This window comes from Pseudonaja textilis, chromosome 4 (assembly GCF_049901715.1).
Source record: "Pseudonaja textilis isolate UNSWEBS1 chromosome 4, rPseTex1.2, whole genome shotgun sequence".
Classification (NCBI taxonomy): Eukaryota; Metazoa; Chordata; class Lepidosauria; order Squamata; family Elapidae; genus Pseudonaja; species Pseudonaja textilis.
The window spans coordinates 53,486,515-53,498,602 of NC_141993.1; the positions used below are offsets into that span (position 1 = coordinate 53,486,515).

General features: G+C 34.4%; 1 protein-coding gene across 1 annotated transcript in view; it reads right to left on the reverse strand.

Annotated features, from left to right (window-relative positions):
• PCCB (propionyl-CoA carboxylase subunit beta) overlaps positions 1-12,088 on the reverse strand; it is a 31,931-nt gene that overhangs the window by 9,654 nt on the left and 10,189 nt on the right. The window contains exons 7-11 of the mRNA XM_026701354.2: positions 7,236-7,344; positions 6,344-6,464; positions 5,690-5,771; positions 1,778-1,901; positions 201-308 (exon numbers count right to left, since the gene is read on the reverse strand). Coding sequence (XP_026557139.1) covers positions 201-308; positions 1,778-1,901; positions 5,690-5,771; positions 6,344-6,464; positions 7,236-7,344 — 544 coding nt within the window. The remainder of the gene's footprint in view (positions 1-200; positions 309-1,777; positions 1,902-5,689; positions 5,772-6,343; positions 6,465-7,235; positions 7,345-12,088) is intronic.

Consider the following 12,088-nt stretch of genomic DNA (forward strand, 5'->3'; position numbering starts at 1 on the left):
CAGAAGAATGAAGAGGCAAATCCTTTTGTATTATGAATGTAGAAAATTTCATATTGCTCCAGCAAAGAATCAATATGCCTCTTATAAATTTTTAAATGTGTGTTTATCTCCACAATTACAAGAAAAGGTAAATATTTCTTAAATACAAGACTCTTTCAATTAAATCAGTTAGATAACAAGGGAGATGCAGAACAATTTACCTGGTAAAAATCCAGGCACATCTACAAATGTGATTATAGGAATGTTGAAAGCATCACAGAAGCGAACAAAACGGGCTCCTTTCACAGAAGAATTTATATCCAAACAGCCTAATTTTCAAAAAAGAAAGGAAATATTGTAAAATATCATTTCAGAATATTTTAAAAATTCCATATGTCAGTGATCATGGCACAAAATTGCTTGTTTACAAAAATGCTTAAGCAATGAGCTTGGTAAGTAGCAAACACATTTTTTACCAACAACTATTTGAATAAACAAACTTCTACACACAGCCTGTTAAATTTTAGGTGTATAACATGTAAACAAAATCATCTATTTCACTACCAAACACTAAGTAGTACTGATCTTTGAACCACTGAGCCGCGGTGGCGCAATAGTTAGAATGCAGACTACTGGCTACTTCTGCTGACTGACTGCAATTTGGCAGTTCAAATCTCACCAGGCTCAAGGTTAACTCAGCCTTCCATCCTTCTGGGGTCAGTAAAATGAGGACCCAGATTGTTGGGAACAATATGTTGACTCTGTAAATTGCTTAGAGAGGGATGTAAAGCACTATAAAGCGGTATATAAGTAAGTGCTATTGCTATCTTTTATCCAGGAATTTTAATTATACATTCATTTATTCAAATTTGTTATAGCTACCCAACTTCAATGGTATTATCAATACTAATTATCAATATTTCCTGCTATCAGATATTTTGTCAGCTTTCTGGCTCTAGTTCAGCTTTTAAGTTTATTCATATACTTTTGTCGACAGTTTTAGCCATTACTATGTACCCAGATGAAATGACTGAAACTGACCCTAATATAATTGGAGACTGGTCCTATGATTCATTTCTAAAATATTAGGTTTATCAATGTCTAGGTTCTGAACACACATTCTTTGCTACCAAAGTTAAACCAATAAAATATATTTGGCAGAAGAAGCAGCTAGCTGTTACTATTCAAAGTGTATGAATAAAATAATTTGTTTGGAAACTCAAATGTTCTAAACATTTGTACCAAAGTGTCACTATTTGTCTGCTTCAATTCAATATATTGGTAGTTCTCATTTAACATTTCCCTTTGTAGCAATTTTCAGAGTTATGACAGTAATGAAAAAGTAACTTTACGACCATTAGGTCGCATTTACAACCTTCACAAGCAAAGGAAGCTGGACTAAGGTCATAAGTACAGTTGCTATTTCACAAAATCACTGAATTGCTGGTCTTAACTGTAGTCAATAAATCAGGACTACCTATAATTCAATATTAACATAAATATCAAATATCAAGAATATTTGGAAAATATCATTAAAGCAAGATATAAAGCAATTTCTCTATGCTAAACTACCACATGGAAAATATTGAACCAACCTTGACCTATGGCCAAAAAAACCTTGGGTGAGGATTATTTTAAAGATAATTCATGTTAGAAGAAATTCAAGACAGCTAAAACACAACTGATGAAAATCCCAACAACTCCCAACATATTTTAGCAGCAATTTCCTATCCAGATTACAGAAATTGGAACTTTTCTAACTTCATTTCTTAGAAACACAGAGCTGCCAGAATCATACCTGAAGCTACTTTAGGTTGGTTACCAACTATTCCAACAGTTCTTCCATTCATTCTAGCAAATCCAATAATTAGGTTTCTGGCATAGGAAGGCATGATTTCAAAGAATTCCCTCTCATCAACAACCTGCATAAATTAGATTCAAATATTCAGCAAAATAATGAAATGTGCTCTTACAGATATCAGAATCAAGAAATCAAGATTCAAGAAAGATTCAGAATCAAGAAAAATAAGATTTTAAAAATATTTTTCAACATACTGTTCTCAATGTTTCTCTTCACACTACTACAAGCAAACATTTATAAAGACCAATCCTTAAATTTCTGGCAGCTATTACTTTGATAATTATTTCAAAATATTTAATCTCTATTTTTAAATATTTGTAATTATTTAAAATTCCTGTAATTTTTAAAACACTGAAAAACACCAGTGGATTAAAATTACCTTGTTCCCCCATACTAACAGAGTTCTATTTTGAGAGGTATGATAGATGATTCAGTGTTACGGTATCATAACAGTGTCAGCTCTTAGTAACTGCTAATTTGTCTTTGACTAGTCTCTTAGATCTTCCACTATCACTATGATTGAGTTCATTCACCTTACTGGTGGTGATCCTTTTTTTCATTTTCTTTCCACTTTCCCCAGTATTATAGACTTCTCAAGAGAGCTAAGTCTTCACATAATGTGTCCAAAATGCAATAATTTGATCCTTGTGACTTGCAACCTTGAGAACTCTGGACTGATTTTTCTAGGATCCATTTGTTTGCTTTCTTGACCATTCCATGATATTCTCAGGAGTCTTCTCCAACACCAAATTTCATGAATTTTTGAGAGTATTCAAGGAATAAAAGTGAGCTTTAGCAAATCTGAATAGGAAGCAGAGGAAAAAATGTGGGAATTGCAAAGTTGTTAAATTTAAATTTTGTGGCGATCATTAAGCTTCCATTTTTGTACACCGAGTAATGCTTTAACTATATAAGGAAATTACTCAGCTAGAAATATGTCATCTATAGCCCACATTTATTGGAGAAAAAAAAGCTATCAATAATGCTAATATATTCCAAAATGAACACAATTAAATTCTTCATTTTATAGCCAGGATTATTGCAAGAAAGAATGGATACTGAATTACTGGCACCTAGAACTCTAACTAGGTAATCGGGCCTTGGGATCTCAGGGATCTGGAAACATTCTTACATGGCTCCATTGTAGTAAATACTTACATTCTCTGTGTAGTTTGTATAATACAGATTTTAATAGTTTTATTTTTAATGATGATTTAAAAATATTTTATAATGATTTATATATTTATTGGTTTTTACATGTGAGAAATAAATAAACTAATAATCTGGTTAAACCTCTGAGATCTCCAATTATGGCAGGTATATATCAGGAATTTCCTTTGCAGCAACAGAGACCTGAAAGAAGCATGAACTTACACATGGAACTGTCTCAATTATTGTAGAGTTTGATGCCCTTTTTTAAGTTGGAAAGTAGACCAATATATTTCTATAGGAACATCCAAAATTAAAGATATAAGGCACAGTACAGGTGGGCCCAACAAGATTTAAAAGATTCCATATCATGGATTCAGCTCATCTCATGAGAAAAGATGACACAAAGTTTTAGGTGATACAAGTTCAAAGTGGCTCAGTTGTGCCAACAACTGCTACCAAAGTTCTCATAAGTCTATTTAGCTTTTGTAAAATAATCTGTTCCTCATTCTTGGGTAGAGATCCAAAGACATTGATAAATACAGTTTCATTGGTATCAAACTTGCCATTCTACAAATCAGTTTATTGATATAAGAGCCTGGCTCAGTCAAGGACACAGAAAAGGCAGTTTTTAGCAACAGGGTTATTATTTGGATGTTTATACAGTCCAGAAATAACAATTAAATGAAGGAATAATTTCAAAGAGGGCAAATTGAAAATTTTTGAAAAAGCACTACGCAATCTAAAACCATCTCTCTATTGGACCAGACGGAATATTTGCCTACTTCTTTAAAAAGCTATCCACTGCCATAGCCGAGCCTCTAAGTATAATCTTTGAAAAATCTTTCAGGACCATCTCCTTGCCAAACTTATGATCACAAGCCACGGTCATCCCCATCTTCAAAAAGGGAGACCTCAGCCTAGTTGAAAATTACAGACCAATCTCTTTATGCTGCGTCACGTTCGGTCTGATCTAAGTATACTACATAAAATTGTTATGTCTCACCTGTATCCACAGGTGAGCAATCAAAACTCTAAAGTTCCAAAAATATAAGCAACTGAAAGCAAACCCCAACAAAGAAAATTGCTGAGGTTTTTCCAGTCCTCAGCAGTAATTCCGAAATGTTTGGCAATCCTGAAGTGCCTATAAACCACAATGCCTCAGAAAATCTTCACAGTACTTTCGCTCCAACAATACACTTTGCTTCTGGGAAAACTTCTCAAGCCAATCCGTTTCCTTTTATCCCCTAAAGAGGGCGTATTAGTCTCATTAATCACTGGCTTGACGCTTCTTTCCCAATTGAGATTGACGTCTCAATCTCCGTCTATTTCTCACATCAAGCCAAGATCCCTCAAAGCGCTCTTCCTCACTTGAAACCTCTCGCACGTTTTTCTGATTATCTGTTCCCCGCTGCTGTGCAATCAGAGAGGGATCTTCGAGGGAGGACTCTGACCCCTTCAATAAATTAAGTTCGTCTCTCATAGGTAAGTCCACTTCCTCATCCTGGCTACCTTCAAAATCACTCAACAATGCAGGCTCAAATCTCAGTGCCAGATCCTCTTCACTCGAGCTCATATCTGCTGATGGACCAGATTCAAATCCCGGAGTCACAACATAAAATTATATATTGCAATGTCCTACCTGTCAATGAATGCTTCAGCTTCAGCCATAACAATACAAGAGCAATAGTAAACCGCACCAAACTTGATTGCAGGAAATACAACTTCAGCAACAGCATGGTCAATGTCTGGAATATTGTACCTGACTCTGTGGTTTCTTCCCCAAACCCCAAAAACTTTAACTTTAGACTGTCTACTATTGACCTCACCCCTTTCCTAAGAGGTCTGGAGGGGGCGTGCATAAGCGCACGAATGTGCCTACCGTTCCTGTCCTATTGTTTCTTTTTATTTTTTTCTATGTATTCATTTCATGTATTCATAACTATGTTTATACTTATACATATTATCTTATAACTGCTTGATAAATAAATAAATAAATAAAATAAAATAAAATAAAATAAATAAATAAATAATGAAATACACTTGACTGACTGAAAGTCAACAGGATCCTCTTACTACTGCCAGGCAAGCTTGGGAGCCATTCTGTGCTGTGTCAGGCAGTGTTTTGACTGTTGTAAATTTCTCTGCAATCAGCATTAAAGTCTAATTGTTCTAAGTGAGAAACAAAATGTTCTCCCATCTCTTTTTCAATAACCATGCCTCAAACATGTTCTCTTCAGTTACATTTAAATAAAAATGTTTTTATTTTTAAAAAATGTTGAAGAAAGATCAACAAGCAGCTCTAGATTCCACCCCTCAAAAGGTGTATGTTCATTTAATGTTATCATTTAAATACAATGGAATTTACTAAATCTTCATATGCACTTTAATATAGCCTTTGTTATATATCATACGTGCAGTAAAATCAAGACCAGGGGTCTTCAAACTTGACAGCTTTAAGACTTGTGGACTTCAAATCCCAGAATTCCTCCTCCAGTCATGTTAGCTCAGGAATTCTGGGAGTTGAAATCCACAAGTCTTAAACTTGCTAAGTTTGAAGGCCCTTGATCAAGACAGAAGCACAGTATATATTGCACAGTAATTACCAAATATAATTTACACTACAAGATCATTTGAAAAAGCAAAAAAAGCCATATTCCTTTCTCACAGCACTGTCACATTATGGTGTACAAATCTTACCGCATGTACAATATCCAACATGTCATAAGCTTTGGTTGATTCCATTGGGACAATTGTATCCAGCTCGTGTACTAAACGGTTACTTTAAAGAAATGGAATGAAAAGCAAGACATTTACAATATACCATGAGAAAGAAATATTCCTGTAACTCATAAGTATAATCAAGGATAATTTCAATAAATTTAATCATATTGATTCAGACTGTTGAGAGGATGAAGTAACTATTGATTGATCACTCCACAAAACTGAATGTAAAATATTAAATTGGTACATACTCATCCTCCCAATATTACTAAGAATCTGGATATTTATATTTCCAACCATTAACAATTATTAGCTCTCCAACCAAATCAACTAAAAAAACAACTATCAACAAAAGCCTAGAATTAAGAGGAAAAAATAGACACATCATATCAGCAACAATGTAATAAACCACACTGTTCTATTGCTGTAAAAATAAGAATTTTTGAGTTTTTACTTTTTAGCTTTATGGCCATCATCCCTTTGGAAGAGTTCCCACAATGTCTAGCAGTTACCCATCCCACCACTCAAGATAATGGAGCTGCCTAAGAATGTTATTCTCAAAATGAATAAAGAAACAACACTTCTCTGAGTGTCAGGATGTTTTTACTTATGCAAAATGTACTTACTTACCTAGGGTCATGGCATTCTCTGACAGGAGCTAGCTCCTTGTTACTAAGTGGTAGGAAATTAAAAAATTCCCTAAGGTTGAGCAAAGCATCTATGTCATTTTCAAAAGCACAATGTGCAACCCCTGTTACAAAGAAAAAGAACAAAGTTCAAATTCAAAAAATCAGTTACAATACTATTTTAAAAATACCTGCAATGACCAAAGAGCAATGTGCAACCAAAATTAACTAATCTAAAACATGAAACATGATTTCTTTTGACAAATTTTGGAAGCAAATTACTTCAAAGATTCTTCAACTACTCCAAAAAAAAAATTGAATAAAATTCCATCCAAATGACTTTTGCCAGAACCTAGAGGGCATGGATTGGATGTTGTAGCATGAACTGCATGATAAATGGCTATTATTATTGTCTAATAAAAGGATACCTTCAGGAATATTCTAAATGCTTCAAATGGATTCTCCAACACAGAGAAAAAACTTTTTCCTATGTTTTGAATTCTTCCATTTTAATTACTCGCTGTTCATAAAAAACAAAAATGAAAAGAAACTTTAATAATTATCATTATATAATTATCACTCTCCCTCATGGAAAATTTGAGAATTACTTTTTAAATTAGTAAAATATGCCATTCAATAGTATGAGATAAATAGCTAAAAATTACGAATGCAGCCATGGTACAGAGAAAAAAGTGGAAAAAAGGTGCAGTTCATGAATACATAATCAAAGCAAAATTCATACAGTGGCCCAAAAAATAAAAAAATAAGCAAGCATTCTAAAGAATCTCCACTTAAATCTTAATTTATCCTGAATAAATGTATTTTTCCAGAACTCATGAATTTATAATGTCATAATCACAGAATTAGTAATGGTAAATAAATTAGCCAGTTCTGACCTGATACGGCAGTATGCGTCTTCGCACCCCCAAGTTGTTCCTGAGTTACATCTTCATTGGTAACTGATTTGACTACATCAGGACCAGTTATAAATAGATAGGATGTATCCTAGAAAAAACAAATGGAAAAGAATGAGGTGCAAATCTAATATTCCAAGTATCTACAAAAAAGGAAAACGTAATGGAAAAAAATAATGTGTATTCAAACAACACATAAATTTACATTATCTCTAATTTTTAACACATATTTCTCAAAATATTTGAAAACTATGAAAAAGTATAAAACCAATTTTAGGTAAGATATGTTACTTCTGAATGCTTCCTATCTGAACATTCTATAATTTCTAACAATGGCAATTTATAGGTCCTAACAAATGCATCATAGCACTAAAAAGAAAAACTGCAGTAAGAATACAGTCTGTGAAGCTGAATACCTTAAACTTGCAGCCTAAATTGTCATATTTTCTTTATGCTGGGTATCTTAGAGGCACTTGTGAGAACTGATAGCCTTTGAACAAAATTAGGCTCATTCAGTTCTGCAGTCTCATCTTTTTTCTGTTCTGCTGCCCTAGGAAACGACCCAGGGAACATTGGTATCCTTTTCATGCCACACAATATAGGTGGGTAATCTGTGCTCCACCTCTGCTTTTGTTTCCCTTCATTGGATAAATAATAGTATTTATAACTATAAATAATAGTTTTGGTGTAAGTGTTTTATTTATTTTTATTTATTTATTTATTTTGTAAAAAGCTTACAATACAATAGAAATAAGAACATAAGTTTAAATGTAAGAAATAGAACTAATAATTGGGGACAATAGGACATGAATGGTACGCATCATTGTGTGTTTATGCATACCCTTACAGACCTCTTAGGAATGGGGTGAGGTCAATAGAGGTTAGTTTGAGGGTAAAGGAGTGGGGGTTTGACCAGGTGACAACAGAATCAGGTAGTGAATTCCAGCAATCGAGTTTGGTGTGGTTTACATTAAGTTTATATCTGTTGTGTGCTCTTGTGTTGTTGTGGTTAAAGCTGAAATATTCATTAACTGGTAAGACGTTGTAACATATGATTTTATGTACTATGCTTAAGTCCAATCTTAGCCAGCGTAGTTCAAGGTTGTCTAAGCCTAGAATCTCAAGTCTGGTGGTGTAGGGTATTCTGTTGCAAACAGATGAATGTAGTACTCTTCTGGTAAAATACTTCTGGAGTCGCTCAATTGTATTTATGTCTGATATACAGTGCGGATTCCAGACAGCAGAGCTGAATTCAAGTATTGGTCTAGCAAAGGTTTTGAATGCCCTAGTTTGCAAATCAGTATTACCAGAGGAGAAGCTTCATAAAATTAAATATACAACTCTTAAAGCCTTTTTGGCAATACTGTTGCAGTGAGCTTTGGCGCTTAGGTCATTCTATATGAGAACTCCAAGGTCCTTGACAGAGTGAGGGTCATCAATAAGGTCATATCCACCTAGCTTGTATTTGGTGTAAAGATATTTTTTTTTTACCAATGTGTAGGACAGAGCATTTGTTGGTCGAGATTTGGAGTTGCCAACTGTTAGACCATTCAGACACATAATCAAGATCTTTTTGGAGGATGGTAGCATTGACGGTGGTGTTGAATACATCATCAGCGAACAGGATGCAGTTGTTAATAAGGTGATCACAAAGGTCATTTATATAGAATGTAAAGTGTGTGAGTCCTACAACGCTTCCTTGGGGGACACCGCTGATAAGTGGTGCAGGGTTTGATAGGGCATTTTCTATTTTTACTATTTGTTGCCTGTTCGAGAGGAAGGCAGCAATCCACTTGTGAAGGAATCTGGAAATGCTGTAAGAATTTAATTTTAATAGTAGTTTGTCATGTACCACTGAGTCAAAGGCTTTGCAGAAGTCAATGTAAATTATATCTATTGCTTTACCCTGGTCATGTAGTGTAGTCCATATGTTTTTGCAGTGTAGAAGTTGCAAATTGCAGGAGAATTTTTTTCTAAAACCAAATTGTTTATTGGAGAGTAAGTTGTTTGACTCTAGGTGGAAGGTAATGCATTGATTAATAATTGATTCCATAACTTTGCACGTGACACAACACAATGAGGTTGGTCTGTTGTTTTCAACCAGGCAGGGGTCATCTTTTTTGAAAATAGGAATGACCATTGCTAAAGACCATAGGTTTGGTAAGGAGCTGGTTCTGAATGATTTCTCATATATTATGCTTAGTGGTTCTGCTATGGTAGTGGAGAGCTTTTTTAAGAAGAATGCACATAAGCCATCAGGGCCAATAGATAAGGTTGGTTTTAGTTGGTGTAGTGCATTTTCTACGTTATCTTCAGTAAAGTCTATTTGTAGATCATTGCAATTAGTTGTCGTATGACTAGGAAATGTGGGGCATGAGCCATTAATGATTACAAAGACTGAACTGAAGAACGTGTTAGAGGTTTGCCTTAATGGCTTCATTGCTATAGTCTTTCCCATTAGGACCTTTTAGAGGTGGGATGTTTTTTGAGTTTTTAAGTTTGGTGTTTACAAAGTTATACAAGGCACAGATGGATTTTGTGCGTATAAGATTTTCCTCTTGCTTGCAGCGATAATTGGTGCATTCTGCATTTATCTGTCAGCATAAGGTGTTATATCGGTTTTTAAAGTTAGTTACGTTTTTAGTTTTGTTTTTACACCATAAGGATTTATTTTTAGATTGTTGTTAAAGGAAAATAGGAGAAGGAAGATTATGTGGTTTAGGCTAAGAGTAAATGACTCAAGTCATCCACCCGACTTTCATGTTTAAGATGGGACGAAAACTCATAGTCTCCTGTTTCTACTTTTCCTTGATTTTAAAATGTAAAAAGGCAAGATTGTTTCATTTTATAGTTCTTCTATTCTAGGCATGATTTGCTTAGAAGTCTCCATTAGCCAACTTGAACATCAAAATCCTGATTATATCTGTTAAGAATCAAGCTTCAAAATCAAGCTAAAGGTCATGGCTTAATATGTTTTAGAATATAGCTAATGGCAATTAACACTGCATCCTTACCGGCCCTTCTGGTTTGAGTTCCTTCGGCAACAGACAGAAATCCGCGATCGTGCGTGGTTTCGGTCTGGGCTCGCCGCTGGAGCGCCCCGAGCCGGCTGGTTTTGGGGCAAAGCCACCCCGTAGAGGTGGTGAAGAGGGGGGAGACTGCCAACACAGTTGAAGAGAGCCACATCTCTCCTCCTCAGCTGGCCATTACTCCCTTTCCCGAAGGCGGTTGCAACGGTGGTCAGAAATGGTCACCTCAAAGAAGAACTCGACCAGAAAAGAATGTGCAGGAGGAAGAGAAGAAGTGAAAGTTTTGGCTGACCGGGTTAAATTGCAAAAGCAACAACTAAGGTACCCTGGAATTTAAATTTACAAAAAAATAACATCGCTCCCAAAGAAGAGTCGGAAGCAGCAAAGGAAAGTGAAAAGGGAAAGGTTTGGTTTTTTTTTTCTTCTCTCTCCTTCCCTATACTGACAACTAAGAGATTTAAATAAGACATCGGAAAAATCCGCTTTGACATCAACAGGCAATTAAGCTGAAAATAAAACAAAATGTCAAAGGGATAATAAAGATTTCTGGACACTAAAAAAAAATTTCATAAGCAGGAAGGGAGAGAAAAAGAATAAAAGGGCAGGATCTGGAAAGAGGGAGGAGACTGCCTGGAATTAAAAAGAATCTACAGTAAAACTTCAACAAGACTTCTAAAAGATACATTTTAACTGAAACTTTGTAACTTAACAGTAGAACCCCAGGAAGAGAAAGTGAAAAAAAAGAGCAAAACGAAACAGCTTGCGTGTATTTGGATTACTTGATGATCTTTGGATTCTTGGTTATTGCATTTGAATCACTAAAATTAATCGGGTGGTTGTTTAAAAATTTATACAATGGCACTACTTCTGGTTGAATTGAAAATGGAGCTTAAAAAGTATAAAGAAGATGCACAAGAAGGGAGAGGTTCTTTTGGCTTCATTTTTCAATTCTTAGAAATGGAAATTTGGAACTATGAGAAACAACAAGAAACGTCTGCAAAACAAGAAGACTGGGACAAAGAAGAAGCCATCTTTAATGAACGAGTAATTCTATGTGGGGAAGAAAAAGGAAAGGGGGGAAAGAGAATGGAGAATTTAAGACTTAAAAAAACAACCAAAGAAAAGAAAAATAATTTAAAAAATAAGTATAATACTGGAAAGCAACAGAAAAGGGGAATACAGAAGAGAGAAATAGAGGTAGAGAGACAAGGGGGTAAAAAGGGGAGAGAGAAGAAGAGAGGGAAGAAGGAAAGGAAAAGAAGTTACAAAGGACCGGAACAAGATTGGGTGAAAATTTAACTGAAAAAGGGATTCTGTAAAGGTATTGTTATATTAGCAATAGAAATAACTTTAGAAAATTGGAAACAATGTATGATTAAAATGAGGGATAAAATAGTTAGTGTAATTTAGTGAAATGTTTGTTAATAAAATAAGTGAAATAAAATAAATGAGAAAATTGAATTTGGAAGGGATGGGAACATTTTAATTAGTCAATGTTTTATAAAATATAAGTGAAGGGGGGGAATTAATTATGGAAAGCTTATAATTGTTCCCATAGAAGTATATTTAATTGAAAAGTAATGTTAAAGAAGTTAAGATTTTAATGAATATTAACATTGATAGAATTGAATTGGAATGGAATGTGTTGTTTTAATTACATATATTTATAATTTTTTCTTTTTTTAAGAATATAATGTGTATTTTAAGAAAGTACCAAGCAAAATCCGAATGGAAGTTATGTATTATATTGAATGTCATAACTTTAGGGTATATATTGAAGCCTAAATAAGAGTTAAATGGATAAAC